We start from the raw sequence: 19,589 nt of genomic DNA, 5'->3' as shown, positions 1-19,589 counted from the left end.
CAAATGCGTTACATAGATCACCAAAGTTAAGCAACATTGTCTTGGTCCTTGTCAGATGGGTGACTATTTGGGAATAACAAATGCTTCATGTAGATCACCCAATTTAAGCCACATTGTCTTGGTCATTGTCAGATAGGTGGCTACTTGGGAATACCAAATACTTTATGTAGTTCCCCAAAGTTAAGCAACATTGTCTTTGTCATTATCGGATGGGTGACTACTTGGGGATAATAAATGCTTTGTATATATCTCTAGTGTTAAGCAACATTATCTTAGTCATTTAGAAATGGGTGATTACTAGGAAATACAAAATGATTTATGTAGATCACCAAAGTAAAGCAACATTGTCTTGGTCATTATCAAATGGGTAGCTATTTAGGAATACCAAATGCTTTATGTAGATCACCAAATTTAAGCAACATTGTCTTGGTCATTATCAGATTGGTGATTACTTGGAAATACCAAATGCTTTGTGTAGATCAAGCAACATTGTCTTAGTCATTACAGATGGGTGACTACTTGGGAATATCAAATAATTTACATATATCACTAAAGTTAAGCAACATGGAGTCTGGTCATTATCAGATGGGTGACTACTTGGGAATACCAAATCCTTTACAAAGATCATCAAAGTTAAGCAACATGGAGTCTGGTCATTATCAGATCGGTGACTACTTAGGAAAAACAAATGCTTTATGTAGATCAGCAAAGTTTAGCAACATACAGTCTGATCATTATCAGATGCGTGACTACTTGGGAATACCAAATGCTTTATGTAGATCAAGAAAGTTAAGCAAAATGTAGACTGGTCATTATCAGATGTGTGTGACTACTTGGAAATACCAAATGCTTTATGTAGATCAAGAAAGTTAAGCAACATGGAGTCTGGTCATTATCAGATGGGTGGCTACTTGGGAAGGCAAAATGCTTTATGTAGATCACCAAAGTTAAGCAACATTGTCTTGGTCATTATAACATGTGTGACTACTTGAGAATGCCAAATGCTTTATGTAGATCACCAAAGTTAAGCAACATTGTCTTGGTCATTATAACATGTGTGACTACTTGGGAATACCAAATGCTTTATGTAGATCACCAAAGTTAAGTAACATTGTCTTGGTCTTTATTGGATGGGTGACTAGGGAGTACCAAATACTTTATGTAGATCACCAAAGTTAAGCAAAATGTAGATTGGTCATTATCAGATGTGTGTGACTACTTGGAAATACCAAATGCTTTATTTAGATCAAGAAAGTTAAGCAACATGGAGTCTGGTCATTATCAGATGGGTGGCTACTTGAGAAGGCAAAATGCTTTATGTAGATCACCAAAGTTAAGCAACATTGTCTTGGTCATTATAACATGTGTGACTACTTGAGAATGCCAAATGCTTTATGTAGATCTCCAAAGTTAAGCAACATTGTCTTGGTCATTATAACATGTGTGACTACTTGGAAATACCAAATGCTTTATATAGATCACCAAAGTTAAGCAACATTGTCTCGGTCTTTATTGGATGGGTGACTAGGGAGTACCAAATACTTTATGTAGATCACCAAAGTTAAGCAACATTGTCTTTGTCATTATCAGATGGGTGACTACTTAGGAATACCAAATGCTTTATGTAGATCACCAAGTCAAGCAACATTGTCTTGGTCGTATATATACTAGCAGAATACGCAGCGTCACTTGGATTATATGAGGGTGGTAGAAAGTTTGTCCTGGAAATGGCTTAAACAATTTTCAATCTCAAAATTACTTTATTTGTGAAGTCGATTCTGGATATGGCTGAAACAGTTTATGATCTCAAAATTAGATTAATTTATATATATTGTTGGTTTTCTATGAAAGATTACTAGGCCAATTTCTGTAGGGGGTGATCCATATTTTTTGACTTGTTAATGTTATCATTCGGGAATTATGTGATGGTTGTAGTGGAGGATAGAAAGAAGAATGATTATGTTAATTTTAAAGAAGTTCTTGAGTTCGCTTTTGGGGTTGTTTTGGAGAGAGTAATGTCCGTTTTGGGGTTACAAAGCAATGTCCCACAATGTCATATTCAGTGAAGCAAGGGTTGTCTAATCACTAAACTAAACACATTTGTGTATTTGTTTGTTTTTACTGAGTAATCTTCAGAAAATGAAGTATTTTTTTTTAAATTTGGTGTTGGTAGTGAGGAATTTAAATGAAACACAGTAATGTGAAATTTTATAATGAAGCAAAGGTTGTCTAATCACTGACTGTGTCAATGTATTTATGCATTAATTTGAAAATTCTACTGAGACATTGTTAAAAAATGTCATAATTTTTCTTACAATTTTAGTGCCGATAGTGACGAAGGAAAAAACCCAGTAATATTGAAATTTATGATGAAACAATGGTTGCCTAATTCTTAACCAAGATGATGTATTTATGTACTAATTTGGAAATTCTAATGATCTACTTTCTAAAAATTGTTTCAGTTTTCTTAAAATTATGGTAGCCTTGGTGGTAAGAGAAATTATTTAACATGTTGTACAATACCTGTCGATAGTATGAGAAATTGTTTCATGTATGTTTTTTAATTGCCCGTCCAAAGGTAGATAAAATTATTTAAACATTATTTCATATATATGGTATAAATTACTTATCCTAGAACAGGTACAATTATTTGATACGTGTAATACCCGTCCTAGGGTAGGTAAAATATTCTTTTGCTCGAAAAAGCTAATGATACATAGACATTAAAAATTCCTCTATCCGAAGAATAAGAAATATGTTCAAAATCAGCTTCAGTTTTCTCATTGTTTATACGGTCCCGAGCAACGCCGGGTAGCCCTGCTAGTGATCAATAAAGCACTAGTCCACCACCTCATGGATAATAAACTTCTTTCCACCGAAAGTATGGATTTAAACAAGACTGTCCTATTGCAGATATCCTAACTGCAATCTCAGAATATATATACCAGATTGGATTAAGAAGGGGGGGGGGCATGAGCAGTAGCCTTAGATATATCTAAGGCCTTTGACAAGGTCTGACACTAGTTTTGGTTCCCGGGCTACTGAGGACTAAGAAACTCCCCTTCATGAAAGTATATGTAGATGACCAAGAGTGCACAGCATCGATTGATTCTGGGTGCTCCCAAACGCCGATGAGTGAAGCTATGTGTTGCCTTTGGAAGCAGAAGTCTGCAGGATTCCTGATGGCTGACAGAAAGACACTAAATAGTCAAAGATATAGCAGTATAAACGTGAAGGTTAGCCAAATTCTGGTTATTGATATTAAGGTTTTAGTTGTAGATAAACAGCTGTTGGACTTCGATCTACTGTTGGGGATTGTTGCAATCAAGGAACTTGGTGGCCTATATCTGATGGAATCAGAATACACCAATTCTTCTCTTTTTGTGCATCAGAAATACGCCAATACCTCTCTTTTCTTGCATATACTCTTGTATATGCACGAAAAGAGACAGTATTGACTTAATAATTACTGTTTTTTTCTGTTCAACGAAATAGATCTGTAAAAATATTTACCGAAATTTTAACATGCTGGAGAAGCTGTTTTACATGAAAATTAAATATTTGGATCTTGAAGTGTAACTATACATTTCTTTTATGTATGATCTATTACTATATTTAACATACAGTGAGCTTCTAAATAAAAAGGATTAGTATACACAAAGAGTGAAATATAATTGTAAAAAAATATATTTTATCCAATCAACATATGTAGATATATAAACGCTATTTTTGATTTTTGGACTAGAATTATGTTTTAATAGTAAAAAAATTGGAAGGGTATTCTTTAAGGAACTGATTTAATTAATGCAGCACAGTGATTGCTTTGCATTCTCATGCATCACTGCACGTTAACTGGTCAGTTATTATTTTAGTGTGAAGGTGTGAAATGATATTTTCTGAAGATTTCATATTCTGTTGATAAAATATCTATGCTCAATTGAAGTCATTAACCTGATGGATGGAGAAACAAGAAGAAAATGGGTATTATTAAATGTTTATAAATTAGGGGAAAATTTAATCTGTAAGCAGAAGGAAAATGGTATTTATTTCATGGTTGGAGAAAGTTTAATTATACTTACAGAAAAAAGATATGTGATGTTTATATCTACTTCTGTGTCAGAATATGAATAGATTACTTGTATAATTGTAACTGACTGATTAGGCATGTATGTGATTAAGTATATTGATACTCCAAGTTAAGCTGACAACTGTCAAAATATTTTTGATATAAAATTTCTATTTACCTTTCTTTAACTAGCTTTGTTATTCATGTTTTATTATAGGAAGTTGTGTTCAATTTGAAGCAATCACACAGGAAAATCTCAGTAATGGTGATGTGGAAATTATTTCAGTAGGCGTGACTGTTAATAACTCAACTGACAAGCTTGACAAAAATGATAATAGTCCAAGCATTACTGTCACTTTCAGAAAACCACAATTTCCACTTGACATGAGACTTAAAAATACTAAAAATATTGAAAGTTATAATGTTAATGCAACATATTCATCTGGTACAATTGTTCCTTTTACGGTAAGTCAAATTAATGTATTATTAAATCAGGTTCTATTAATGCAAATTAAATTATTACGTATTGTTTATAAGGTTGACTTTTTATAAGAAACATTGACATAAAATATTTTTTAATTGTGATATTTAATTTTAAATATTTTAATTTTCATCCAAAATATTATTTACGATATATAACATTTAAATTGTGATTTCTGTTAGTAATTTTGTTGTTCGGTAAGGAAAATCATTAAGCAAATGCAACACTAATTAATTATGTCTTTTATATGTTTTAACTATTGAAGTATTTTTTATTGAAATGTTTAATGTCTTATATTGGTTTAATTTCATTACAGGATGTTGATCCTGATGATATAATAAGACTTCCACAAATTAGTGAATTGGTTACACTTAACATTATTATTCAAAAGAAAAATCCGAAAAGAATTGCTGCAACAGAATTAAGTGTCCGACTGTGTATCCCAAGTGGTGAGTTTTATTGTATTTTTTTTTCTTTTTCCACTCTCTCTTTGCATAAAGTTTAAATGTCATACATTTCCTTTGTCTGTTACTATATAATTTTTAACGCGATTTTATTTATTTACATGAGAATAGTCATATATTTGGAATATACAAATAAAACTCCATCATTTTTGTAATATATGTGGAGATTTAATAAGAACATGTTTGTAAATTGCATATGTAAATTTTGGAATGATTATTATAACATACTAGGGATGGGATGATGCAAATATTTTTCCTGATATCGATACAATTACTGATTCTGTTTTAAATTCCTGATTCCAATACGATTATCGATAGAGGTTCTTTTAAAATCTCCTAATATATAGTTGTAGAGTTGTTTTTTTATTATTATTTTCCTTTTAGACTTTTTAATCCATTAAATACATATTATATAATATCTTTTTGCAAACATAAACCATGTACTTTGGGAGTGATCTATAGATGTTATTTTACATCTTTATTATTTTACTTTTAGTACAAGCAATGGAAAATTAAGTTTTAAACAAAATAAAAAATAATAAACAATTAAAGAAATCATTTTTAGTATTGGAAAATAGGCTCTAATTTTTCCGCTTCCGATACCCCAAAATTCTGATCTTTCCTCATTCGATTCATCTTCCCAAGAATATTACAGCATCATATGTTAAAAGATGATAGCAAAACATGTCGTATATAAATTTGTTATCTTACATGCTTAGCAGCAAAAAAAAATTTTAAAGAGTATTTTTTACTCAATTTAATGCTTTGCACTTAAACATTTTGTATCTTTTTATGGTTAATTTTATTGCAAATTCTTCAAATGCAAGTCCTTGGATTTAATAATTCCTTGTAAAAGCATACTCAAGGAAAGTTGTGCATGATCTTTTGATGAAACTTTATTGTGATTAAAATAAAATTAATCAAATATCATCTTTGAAAGTATATAGAAACTGAATATCATCTTAACTGTTTTTGATGTAAATGCTCACTTAAAAATATATATAAATATGTACTCATGTTAAAAACATATTATTGTTATCTAATTTATCCAAGAAAAATACACTTATTATTATCTGATTTATTCAAACAAAAATCACGCATTTTGATCTGATTTATTCAAAAACTTATTATTCAATTTATTTTTAAAAACAGTTATTAATGTTATCTGAATATGCAAATAGATATAAACAATGAGGTAATCCTCATACCAAAATATCTAGGGACATTTGATAATGTATTTATCAAGAGTACTAAAAACAATGAATTTAATTATTCAAATGTTGAGAACCTAGAATTGTCTTTAGGATAGACGACAATTCGAGTCTGATAATTTTTAATTGGAAGTAGATTTCTTTTGAGGAATGATAGACCATTAGAGATTATATTCAATCCACGAAAGAATTACTCAGATGAACACTATGATTAATGGCATTTGACTTTGATATGGAATACGTTAAAGGAAATTCAATTTCATACATAGATTCTCTATCAAAGTTGTGACTTTACAAGGCGTCAAAGGATAAAACAGAAGGAAAATTTAAAGATCCCTTCTTACATTGGTTAGAGACTACTTTCTTTAGATAAATGTCATAATTCAGTACTAAGTAGGATAACATTTAAAATACAAAGTTGTAGAAATTATTTCAAGGGTGGAAGATCCCACGAAGAAATAATTCATAATTGAACAATAGAAAGTGAAGTTATTTTAAATGAGGATGTGATCATTCCATCAGAAACACAAATAAAATTAATTAATGATAAAAATTGTACATGATAATATATATTGTGGAGTAATGGCCACACAAAAAAAGGATAAATTTCGAAACATGGTGGCTAGGATACTCTTTTATGGAAATTGCTCCAGACAAGGCATGAAGCCACTTAATGTAACGAGCTAAATAAAAATAATACTTCAAGGTCAAAATCTTGCGAACGATAAGTGTTAGATGGAATAGATTCTGAACCAGAAAACAGCAAATATTCTTTCTTTGTCAGAAACATCGTTCCTGGAATATGAGGACTAAAGGACAAAATAAGGGAAGCGAGAGTTATGTGGCTGTCAAATGTAAACCTAAGATCCACTCTATACTCCTTAAATTATAACGTGAGGTGGAGTTAATAAGAAAGCCTTGAGATTCGAACCAGAAATAAATGTCTAATCATATTTTTCCATTCTTCTCCCTTACATTTTCATAATTTTCCATCCCTTGCTCATTTTTTTTTCAACTGAAAAATCGATGCGTTCCTCTAATCATACCATTTGGTAAGAGAAACGCATCATTGGTGTTTTCGTTTCTTTTATTTTCTTTTGTTTTTTTGTTTAGTTTTCCGTGGCATTTTCAAAAAATAGAAATCACGTCTAACTTATAAGAATTTAACTTTTTCAACTGAAAAACCGATGCGTTCTTCAAATCGATCCGCTTTGAAAATATAATATTGTTATTTTCGTTTTTATAATTTACAAGATGTTAAAGAATATATAAAAAGATGTAAAATATACAAATAATTAAGAAATTTTACACATACTACTTTGCATTCATGGCACAGAGAAGTGGAGCCATGGAGTTGTATGCATATTAATCCCGTAAATATTACTGGGACTTTTTATTAATACTAGATGACTATTTTTTAGATTGGCCTGAAGTAATCTACGAGTCAGACAATAAAAGTTCTGCAATAAAACATATTCTGTTTCATAGAAACGTTCAACCATTGTCCCATTGACGAAATGTTGCCTGTTTTACAAGTATTTTAATGGTAGATGCTCCAATAGAATTACAAGTCCTTGTTCCTTCTCGACGTAAATACCCCTGACAAACCCGACAAACACCAAAATCCCACTCCTACACAGTAGAAATCCCTAGATGTAAGAAAGCTTTCTACTCTAATGGTTTCTTCCCTAGGACTGCTAAATTTTGGAATTCCCTTCCAGGTTCCTGCTTCCCAGACTATACCGATATGTAGAAGTTCAAGTGTAATGTAAACATACATCTTGCTGCTCAACTCCCTGCATAGTATCCCTGAACATTATGTCCCAGTAGTAGCTCCCTACATTAAAGTAGCACTGTGCTTTGTTTGGAGTGAAAATGCAATTTTAAAAAATCCTAGTACTTTTCAATGCACCAGAGTTTTTTGATAAAGATGTTAGCTTTTGGTTGAAAAAAATAAGGTGTAAATCATATAAGACACTGTTTGACTGGACATGCCTCAGATGGTAATCTGAGAAATACTTTTCACATAGCATATCACCTTGCAAAAATGCTGAGATGAAATCCAGGATCTTCACCTGCCAATTCTTAACAAAGGCTGTTAACATTACAAGCTTATGGCTGCATGTTGGGAGAGTCTGTTTTTAGGTCTTGTGAATTTTGATTATGATGATGTACTACAAGATGAGCCTTCATTATATTTTTATTATTCTTAACTTTCTCTGTTATCACCTATCTTGTTAATATACATTTTTGACCTATGTTAGGGACACATTCATACACTTCATGAGTTTTCATGCTTTTTATTTCTTTTTCTTTTGCATCAATCACATCTTTTGTTTGTTCTTGTTCAGTTGTGAGGAAAACTACATGTTCTTCATGATCTTCTGTTACTTGGGAAGTTCTTGCTACTGATCAGTCTGATCCCAATTGCTACATGCTGGACATTTATTTTCTTCAGCTTTCTATATTCCACTAATGGCCACAATTTCCAATTGATTTTGGTTGTGTACTCATAATCTTTCCCTTTTTCCACTCATTACTTCCAATAATTTTATATTCCACTATTTTCCCTTTACTCGGTCTTGTAATCTCAGTTCCTTTCTGTTACTATGGGAATTTTTGATCATGTTGATCTTCAACTAACTCTTCCAAGACTTCATTCATCTCATTTAAGGTAATTGTATTTTCTTTATTCCTTGGCCTTCCAAAGTCCTTGTTTACCTTTATTAAGTGACATGGATGCATCCTGCAGAATGCTCCTCCATGTCGGATCAGTACACATCAACCCTCTTTACCCAAAACTTTGGCAAAGCCACGCCATCCTTTATAGTTTTGTCTTCTATAGTAAACGCTGTCCTGTCACAAATCGTTCATCCGCATAATGTCTTATAGTAAATCGCAGTACTTTCCGAATTTTTCCACTTGATTCAGCCTCCATGAACAATTTTCTCGCTGAATGTAAGGCATTTAAATTTATTCTAACCATATCATTGGCTGTTAAAGTGTCTAATGCGAATAACTATCAAAACTGACAGCATATTTATGTTGGATCCAAAAGCAAGCTAATTTGAACTGTTCAGAATGATTCTGAATAGCATTTTTTGACAGTAACAACACAAGCCAAAGCTTGTTTGGTGACTTTTCAGCCTGCAAAAGCATATTTGTCAATGGAAGACTATAATGTCCAGAAGGTGTATTTCGCAATTTTATATATCTGCCTAAAATCTTACAGCTGTCACTTTTAAAATCTAGTATCATGCTAGCAGTTTTTATTAATTTATGATTTAATAGCAAGGACAAATCATTTTTGAAATCGTCAGATTTTATGTATGCTCTGGCACATTTTACACTTCCTATCATTAACCGGAAATTTAACTGTTTTAATTGTCTTTATCTCCTCTCCATCATCAAAACAAAATGCCCTGTTGGATTTAAGTCTTCACTAACCACTTATCTCGGTCATTTAATGCACCAAGAAATACATTCAACCAAAGTTCTCCAGCAACCGTTCTAGAACAGGGAGAAACCAATACTGCCCTACTCGGTGTCTCTTTTACAAAATTGGACATTTTTATATTAAAATCATGTATCAATATTCGATAACAGGAATCGGAATTAATTAATGAGAGGTGTGTCCGGATTATATCTACAACAGTGTTAATAATTCTAGGACTTAAACCAGTACAGTCCTTGACAAAATGCCTAATAAAACTACATTTGAAACAACGTATTGTCCTCCCTTGTCTGTCTGTTGGATTTGGTTTGTTTCCTCGATAGAATTTTTGTTCCCTTTTACTTCCGTTCCGATTGATGTTTACAGTTTCAATTTCTTCTTTGATAGCGGGAACTGTTTTCATTCCAATGAAGAAATATCAGAAAACACTTTTTTAAAGTATTCTTCATTGCTGCATAAGTCAAACTTCCATATGTTGTCTTTGCTAATTTTTCATTTTCTTCTGATACATTACCTGTATTTAAAATAAAAAAAAATGCTTGGACACCTTCCAGCAGAGAAATTCTGTATTTACGTAATTTCTGGTACAAGAATTCATAACACACCAAAAAGTCGTTTATGTTTATTCCAGCAGCTCTTTTGTAAGAGTAAAATTCCTTGAATGACATGTATGCCATCGTGTTTTCGTCGTTTAAATATATCTCGTCCAACTTATCCATAATTACTTTTAATTCATCAGTTCGGCCGATATCTGTGATGTCTAAGTGTCGAATGTTACCTCGTATGTTTTGTGGCAATGGTGAAAATACTGCTTCCTTAGGTAAATCTGTGAAGATAGATCATATACTTGTGTCTTGTGTTCTGTTAGTACACATGCGCTATATAGACTTAAAAATAACGTTGGAAATTGGCGCATCTGTTCGTTCATTCTGTTTGCCGTTCATTTGTTATGCATCCCTACTGGTTGTGTTTTATGTTGAATAAAACCTTTTTGCTCATTTAAAAAGGTCTTCATTTTTATTACAATTTATTCAACATAAAAAATAAAATAAAAAATAAGCAGTAACAATGGATACGATTTTGAGACCTAGTAAATTTGAAGGATCGTCGGAAATGCTGACGAGTGATACCACTGGTATCGTACCCTCGTCAATCGTATCGACTCTCTGACAGCTGCTCATCCTGAAAATCCTCTGAATAAGCTAAGTATACTTACTAATTACATATCACCTAAAGTCTATTCCCTGACATCAAGCTGTATAACATTTGAGAAAGCTATTAGTATTCTTCAATGTCACTGCTTCTCAGCATGCCGAACTACTATAAGGGATGCCTTTATCACAGGTATCACTTCCTCAATGATACGACAAAAACTACTAGAAAGCTGTGAAATTAATTTAGATAATGCAGTAACAACTGCAAGAAGTTATGAAATGGCTCAACACAATGCAGTGGCTTATGACACTTCGTCAGTTGTAGCAAAAGTATCAATGTATCCAGAAGAATCTAAAAATAATCCTACGTTTGAATTAACTAAACAATGTGTTGCTTTTTCTAGAATTAATCAAACAGTTCACTATGTCAAATGCCAGTTCTGTGGGTGTGAAAATCATTCTCGAAACTTTTGCCCTGCTAGAAATGCTGACTGTCTTACATCCGGAAAGAGAGGTCACTTCTCTAAAGTCTGTCGGTCTAAAAGAAAGCAGACACCTCCTAATATAAGAACTAGTTCTGCTTATTGTTCTCACAGCTTCATCTCGATGCACACCTTGCTCACAATATTTTATTGTAAAGGCAACAATAAACAGCACTTGTCTGAAAGCTATGGTAGACAGCGGAAGCACTCAGAATTTCATAAAAATGAACATCGTGAAATCACCCAGCCTTTATATACTTCCTTTCTGTGACACAGTAAGTATGGCTTCCTCAAACCTCACAAGTAAAACCCAAGGTCACTGTGTTGCATCTATCGCAATGGACAAATGTATCCTAATATGTGTCTGTCTATTCTACCCAACCTGTGTACTTCTATTATACTTGGACAAGAATTCCAACAGCTACATAACCGTGTAGAATTCCTTTTTAATGGAAAAATACTTCCCTTACAAATCTGTTATGTCACACATATGATATGATGTGATGTGTAGCTTTAGTACGCATTTTCATCGGAGGAAAAACTTATAAAGAATTGGATGAAAATATGAAAGCATTTGGAAAAGTTGTTGATTGTCTTAATCTGCAACTGAACCCTGAAAAATGTTAATATGGTATAAGCAAACTCAAGTTTTTAGGGCATCTATTGGAAAATGGAAAAATCAGTCCTGATCCAGACAGACTCATGCGACTAAAAGAATTACCAATTCCAAACTGTAGCAAGTCACTCAAACAAACCTTAGGTTTTTTTCTCATACTATTCACCATGGGTAGTGAATTTCTCCGATCGAATTTCACCTTTGTTAAACATTACATCATTTCCTATTACTGAAAAACTAAAAAAATGAATTTCAGGCAATAAAAGATGACATTTGTAAGGCTTCAGTTGCAGCCATTGAGGATGAATTCCATTCACAATAGAAATGGGTGGATCTGCGACAGCATTAGCAGTCTGCCTTTCTCAAAATGGACGTCCAATAGCGTATTTTTCCTGGATCCTAATGCAGTTGGAGAGTCGACATTCAGCAGTAGAACGTCAATCAGAACCCATTGTCGAATCTGTGCATAAATTGCATGATCTCTTACTCAGTCCACATTTTACCATAATTACTGACCAACAGGCCACTTCATATATGTTCAACACTCGGACACGAAACCGCATTAAAAATGATAAACTACTTCGGTGGATACTTGAACTTTCCAGTTATTTTCATGATATAGTATATAGATCAGGTTCCCTTAATAGCTCTGCAGATACTCTTTCTTGTTCATACCCTACTTTGTGCTCATTATCACTAAAAGATCTGCACACAGCGCTCTGTCATCCAGGAGTATCGAGGCTGAATCATTTTGTGAGACATGGAAAATGTTAAACGTACCTGCACTGAATGTCAAATATGTGCTTAACTAAAACCAGCATTCTTCAAACCACCCCCTCGGGTCGTTTAATCCATTCTCGACCCCCTTTGAACGCCTTTCAATAGATTTCATGCATCCAAATCCATCTACGAACAAATGCAAATACTTTACTCATAATCGTAGATGAATATTTATGTTATACTTTTGTCTATCCCTGCCAGGATATGTCAATAAAAACTCTCATAAAATGTCTCCAGAATTTATTTACCTTCTTTGGTTGTCCAAATTCCATCCATAGTGATTGAGGTAGTCAGTTCATTTCAGGTGAACTAAAAGAGTTTCTCTGGCAACATGGAGTTGTGATTATGTATTCAACTCCATACCATCCAATCAGCAATGGACAATGCGAGAGGTACAATTTGAAAAACGATCAAATTCGCCCTCAAGACCAAGCAACTGGATGATTGTCATTGGCAAGAAGTACTTGACATTGCTTTGCACTCTATTCGATATCTCTTTTGTACAGCAACTAACACAACTCCACATGAGAGAATATTCAGTTTTTCGAGAAGGTCAAGTACCAGATACACCCTCTCTGTGTGGTTGCAAGGAGGCTCAGCTCTCCTTAGAAAGGAACCAGTAGAAATAATATCTGCAACTCCCAATTTTGCCAGAATTCTTTTCCCTGGCGGCCGTCAGTCAACAGTCTCAACAGAAGACCTAGCTCCCACTGCTGCCACTGACCCATCCTTTACAAACCTGGGATCTCCTGTCTTCACTGATCATTGTAAACCACCAGATTCTACCCCATCAAATAGCTATGAATTGGAGGTGACTGATCAACAGGCACCCTCTAAGAATAATGCCAAACCAAATGGTGAATCTTTCTCTTCAGTCGAGAAAACGAAGTGTCCAGAAACAAAAGAGCAGCCGCAGTCAAACTCAAAGAAGGACGCTTTGAGATTTCTTCCAGAATTAACAAGACAAGGAAGATCATCCGTAACCCGAAATTTAAATAAAAATGTGATAGAGAGTGTTATGACGTGATGTGTATGTTAGTACACATGCGCTATATAGTTTTAAAAATAATGTTGGAAATTGGTACGTTCTTTTGTTCATTCTGTTTGCCGTTCGTTTGTTATGCATCCTTACTTGATTGTATTTTATGTTGAATAAAACCTTTTTACTCATTTAAAAGGTTTTCATTTTTATTAGTTCTACTCGGTGTATATCATTCTGCAAGATAGGTGGCTGTTTCGTAAATGATACCATCTTTCTTTCAATTGTGTTTCAACATAAATTGAACAGATATAATATCTGTCACACAAAAGAATATGCTCTGTTACCAATATTAGTTCACTTAGTATTTCCTACAGCGTAGGATAAACACATGTTAGTGTTAGCCGGACGCCATATTGAATATCCACTCAAGACAATGGTCATAACTAAATATATAGAAGAAAGTCACCAAGTGTATAACTCCAACTTTAACAGAGATGACTCTGGTTACAGCGTACAATGAGATAGATCTGAATCTCTTAGTGGAGGAAATGAAAGAGAGATAGTAATTCCGAAAATGTGACAATCACTAGAAGTAGAAAACGTACTAGAGGTATAAAACCTTTACATTTCAGGGAGATATAGTGATACTGGCAATTCCGTATATCTACTGAGCATAAGAGTAGGACACAGACTATGTAATCCTCTCTCTAACAAGTTTGATAAGAAGTTTGACTAGCCATTAATTCTTGAGAAATATAAGTAAATTGCAAATTTTAAACATCCAACTACATGAGCTTTATTCGACGCTATTATTAATGAAAAATTATAAAGACTTAATATAATATGTTTTAATTCTGTTGAAAAATACAACTTCTACATCTCACAAAAGTACTTTTAGATTATATTTTTGTAAATAAATTATATTACACTTTTATTAGAAAGTTGTTTTTAATTAATGATTTCTAAAATCATATTCAATTTACTTTTAAAAAACAATTCACAAATTTCCCCTAAAATTAAAAGTTACCACTTCATTTAAAAATTGCTAAGTTGCTAAAAAAAATAACTATTTTTTGGGGGTATATGCAAAAGGGGGGAAAAAAGGTACCGTTTTAAACTAGATTATGGTTAGAAACAAAAACAAAAAAAAAGTAATATACAACGTACCGGGCGTATCTGCATCGCTCTTTGGGAAAGAAGAAGGAAAGGATGGCTAGCTCATTTATATACCCAAAGGATATCTTTGGAAGGCAGGGCATGATGGGAGAAGCTATATATTTTTTTTTTCTTGTCGCTTCCTTTTTTTTTTGATAGGAGTGTAATATTTGTTTATTGGTTGTTATAACTGACAAAGTGGATACAAATATTAGCTTGAGAGGAATATTTTATTTTCTTAGTTTTACATACTTTTAGGATTCTGTGTCTGCTCTTCGTAGGACACGTGTGACAACGTATAAGCCTGGAGACTGACTGTCCAATCCTTATTAGGTCGATCATCGGTCAAAGAGAGAGGGAGAGAGAGAGAGAGAGAGAGAGAGAGAGAGAGAGAGAGATAGAGAGAGAGAGAGTGTGTGTGGGTGAGCGAGCAGCAACAGCAGAAGAGAAAAGGGAATAGATTTTTGGGTATCTTGGTTAGTTGAGTTCTTTTAGAGAAAGAGAGGATTAAAGAAACAATGTCTTTTCTTCATGGTAGTAGTATGTGGCCTGAGGTCACTTAGGTTCACTCATACAGGAGTATATAAAAGCTGGGAACCATTCCCTGCAAGGGACATAGAAAGAAAAGAGTCGTGAACATCTTCTCTTTAAAAGTATTTCGTATTGCTGACATTCAGATTGATCATAAACTCACATGCTATTTCGGCCTGTAAAGCAGATTAACATAGCTGACTGGAGACTGAACACTCAGATGTTGAGACCCTTCACTGGGGAGGGTGACCTAATTAAATGGCTGGAAAAATTAAAGATGGTGGCAAGGTTGCAAAAAATCAAAGATGTGGTCACCCTGCTGCCACTATACTTAGAGGGGGAAGCCCTCACAATTTACTAGCAGATGCACGATGAAGATAAGGGAGACCTTGCCTCAGTGGAGCAAAGACTGAAATTGGCTTTCGCTGAGAGTCCATTTGAAGCACTCAGAAAGCTTGCAAGTTTGAGGTGGACTGGTGAGTCTGTTGGCGTCTTTGCTGCAGAGATCAGGAGACTGGCAGGATTGGCTGGTTACGTGGGGAGGAGCCTGGAGATGATGGTAAAGCTATACCTAGTGAATGGCTTCCCAGAAGAAATCTCTGCGAACATGCAGAGAATCACTGAGATCAATACTATGGAAGTGGATGATCTCTTGGTCGACACCAATCCTAATCAAGAATGTCAAGGGCCTAATCGTGGCTGCAGCTGTAAGTGGAAATATGTTCATGAGGCCCCACTTGAATAATGAGAGACAGGCAGCGAGGCGACAGGAAGGGAGAACTGCCATCAAGTGCTTCCGGTACCAGGGTCCTCACCTGCTCAAGGACTGCAAAGAGCCAAGACCAAGAGTCACTTGCTACCGATGTGGATGAGTGGGGCACATTAGCCGTTATTATGTCGCTTCACAGAACCAGAGAAACGAGTGAAGAGGAACCATTGTGCCAGTGGTTTCCCCAACTATGTGGAAATGGCGCACAATGAAACATTGTCTCAGTTACCGGTAGTTGTCAATGGGAAGAGAGCTATGGCCGTTGTTGACACAGGCTGCACCACGATGTTGGTAGCGAAGAATGACGCTAGGTCATGAAGCAGAGCCAGGAGTATTAAGACCATGGATGGCAGGGAGGTGAAATGCCTAGGAGAGACAACAGCAGAAGTACTGGTACAAGGTGTGTCCATTGGACTGTGAGCCCTGTGTTGGATCGTCTGGTTGGTGATGTTGATGTGCAATCAACCAACTGGGGGGGGGGGACGCTACGTTGAGAGGGGGCCAAGTAACTTTTGGATGCCTCAGCACAGTAGGGATGGCAGGAGTGGAAGGTGATAGAAACATCAGAACGCAAAAACCGGAGGCTTGCTGCATCGAGGACGAGGATTTCCTGGCGAGGTTCGATGGCAAGAGGTGGACGGTGGAATGGAAATGGATCTCCGGGTCTCCGGAACTATGAAACAACATAAGCTGCTATGAATAAACACTGTGAGGAGGAATAAGAAAAGGTTCTGAGGAAGAAGTAGAGAGGTGGATAGAAGAGGAAATTCTGAAACCGTGGACAGGGGAAGAAAAAGTACTGGATTTCAGAGGATTAAACAGACACGTAGCCTCCTGCCACACTGGAAAGGGGATTGATGTATGCGAAGAGATCATGAGGAAATGGAGGAGGATGGAGTGGACCACTAAGATTGTCGACCTGAAGTTGGCTTATCTCCAGATCCATGTAGATGAAAACCTCTGGCAACATCAATTGGTCCGGTACAAGGGGAAGGTATTGCCTGACGAGGTTAGGCTTTGGGCTGAGCTCAGCCACCAAAATTATGACTGCCATGCTGAAGACGATGCTGAGTAAAGACTATACAGTGGACAAGGTCACTAGTTCGTACATTGATGACATTCTCGTGAAGGAAGCAGAAGTGACAGCGGGGAAAGTGAGAGGCCATGTTGAGAGGTATGGGTTGACTGCAAAACCAGCTGAGTTCCTGGATGGAGGAGCAGCGTTAGGGTTGAAACTATGCCGAGATGGAAAAGGGAGCCTTGTCTTTAGACGAGGCAATGCGATACCCGAAGTCGGAAATGACCTGACAAAACGAGAACTCTTCTCGGTCTGCAGGAGACTGGTGGAACACTATCCAATTGCTGGCTGGCTCAGGATAGTGTGCAGCTTTATTAAACAACAAACAGGTACTGATGGCTGGGAGGGCTGTGTGACAAAGGAGGTCACGAACATGCTACAAGAAATCATCGCAAGAGTGACGAAAGAAGACCCAGTAAAGGGGGAATGGTATGTCAGCGGTGGGGACGCGGGGTGATTTGGTGTGATGCCAGCAGCCTGGCATTGGGCGTCGTATTAAAGATGGGAGGTGTAACTGTGGAAGATGCAGCGTGGCTAAGAAAGAAAAAGGACTATTCCCATATCAACATAGCTTAACTGGAGGCCGCTATGAAAGGAATCAATCTGGCCCTGAAGTGGGGATTGAAAATAATTGAAATCAAATCCGATTCAGCAACAGTAGTTTCATGGATCAGGTTGATAGTGACTGGCTATAAGAGAGTTAGGACCAGAGGTGCTGCAGAAATGCTGATCAAGTGCAGGCTCGGAGCACTCGCAGATTTAATAGCAGAATTCCAGTTGAGGGTACCTCTTGTGCTGGTCCCATTGGAAAAAAACAAGGCGGATTCAGTGACATGGGTATAGAAGGCCTGGCTGCAAGAGGGAAAGGAGCTTCCTCGGTATTCTGTGCAAGGGAGGAAGTTAAAGACTTACATGAAATGCACCACTTTGGTCAAGAATGGACGTCATTCCTGGCAAGAGAGGTTTACCCGGAAACCACCGAGGAGGAGGTAAGGGAGGTAGCGTAACACTGTCAGGAGTGCCAATCGATAGACCCCAGACCATCCAGACACAAAACAGAAGAGTTACACATTGCCAAGGACTGGAAGCAATTGCCCATTGATGTGACCAATTATCACCATAAACTGAATCTGTCAATGGTCGACTGTGGACCGGAGAAGTTTGCTATCTGGAGAGAGATCAGGGCAGAAGCTGCATGAGCGATCAGAGGGGTCATCGAAGAAATGTTTTTGGATAGAGGGCCGGTTGAAGAACTGTTAATGGACAATGGCCCTGCTTTCCAATCAGAAGCCTTTAAAGAGGTGTGTGATAAGTAGGGAGTAAGGCAATTTTTTAGGGAAGCGTATCGGCCGAGTGGCAATGGGATAGTGGAGAGGAAACATCGCACCATCAAGGCTGCTGCAGAAAAAAAGGTGATGTTTTGGTACAACATCTCACCGAAAACCAGACAAGATGAGACAACTGTGCCTCATAGAGCCATCTTCGCATATAAGTGGCAGCATATAAGTGGCAGCGTATCTGCATCGCTCTTTGGGAAAGAAGAAGGAAAGGATGGCTAGCTCATTTATATACCCGAAGGGCATTGTGGGAAGGTAGGGCATGATGGGAAAAGCTATTTTTTTTTCTTGTCTCTTCCTTTTTTTTTTTTTGATAGGAGTATATTTTCCCTGCAAGGGACACAGAAAGAAAAGAGTCATGAAAGTTAAAAGTATTGCATATTGCTGACGTTCAGATTGTGCAGTGTGACATTGGTGTCGAGAGGCCAGGTGTGGTCAATTGGAAAAGAAGAGGGCAGAAACATGCTGTTGTCGAGCGAGTGACTCACTCCTTCCTGAACCCTAGAACCGAATCCTGACCGTAAACTCACAATTTTCCATTAAAATCATAAAATAATCAGATCAGTAAAGTCAAGATGAATTAATTTTCTTTACTTTTGTAATTGTAATCAGTTGTTAATTCTTTAACACCCAAATTATTTTGAAAAATCTAAAAAAAATTTGCTATTTTTTCCAGTCAATAAGATGTAAGTAAAAAACTTGAACACAATTTTTACTAACAAATGTATTAATAACAATAATAATGAAAGAGGACTGTATGGTCTTACCTGTCATATGATACAATAAATAAAATAGGACCAAGCCGTTCACTTGAGCATGAGGCACACTAAGAAATGACTACGGTTTACAATATTAACTAACTATATTCCAGTTAAGTAAAAATTATTTCCGTTTTGATATTCAACATAAATAACATCTATTAGATTAGAAAATAATTAATGCAATTCACTTTACATTGAGCAGAAAAACAGAAACTTACTATAAAAACAATTTATTAAGTATGAAATCTAACAAAACAATTGCGGTTCT

At 35.6% G+C, this 19,589-nt stretch overlaps 1 protein-coding gene across 1 annotated transcript in view; it reads left to right on the top strand.

Annotated features, from left to right (window-relative positions):
- LOC145291077 (uncharacterized) overlaps positions 1-19,589 on the top strand; it is a 240,441-nt gene that overhangs the window by 133,888 nt on the left and 86,964 nt on the right. Inside the window, exons 26-27 of the mRNA XM_080136591.1 lie at positions 4,284-4,531; positions 4,864-4,996. Of these exons, the coding sequence (XP_079992717.1) occupies positions 4,284-4,531; positions 4,864-4,996 (381 nt within the window). The remainder of the gene's footprint in view (positions 1-4,283; positions 4,532-4,863; positions 4,997-19,589) is intronic.

Source organism: Euprymna scolopes, chromosome 12 (genome assembly GCF_053919585.1).
Source record: "Euprymna scolopes isolate OS-2025 chromosome 12, ASM5391958v1, whole genome shotgun sequence".
NCBI classification, from domain to species: Eukaryota; Metazoa; Mollusca; class Cephalopoda; order Sepiida; family Sepiolidae; genus Euprymna; species Euprymna scolopes.
The sequence above is the reverse complement of the archived record's forward strand: the minus strand, read 5'-3'. Positions and strand labels throughout refer to the sequence as shown.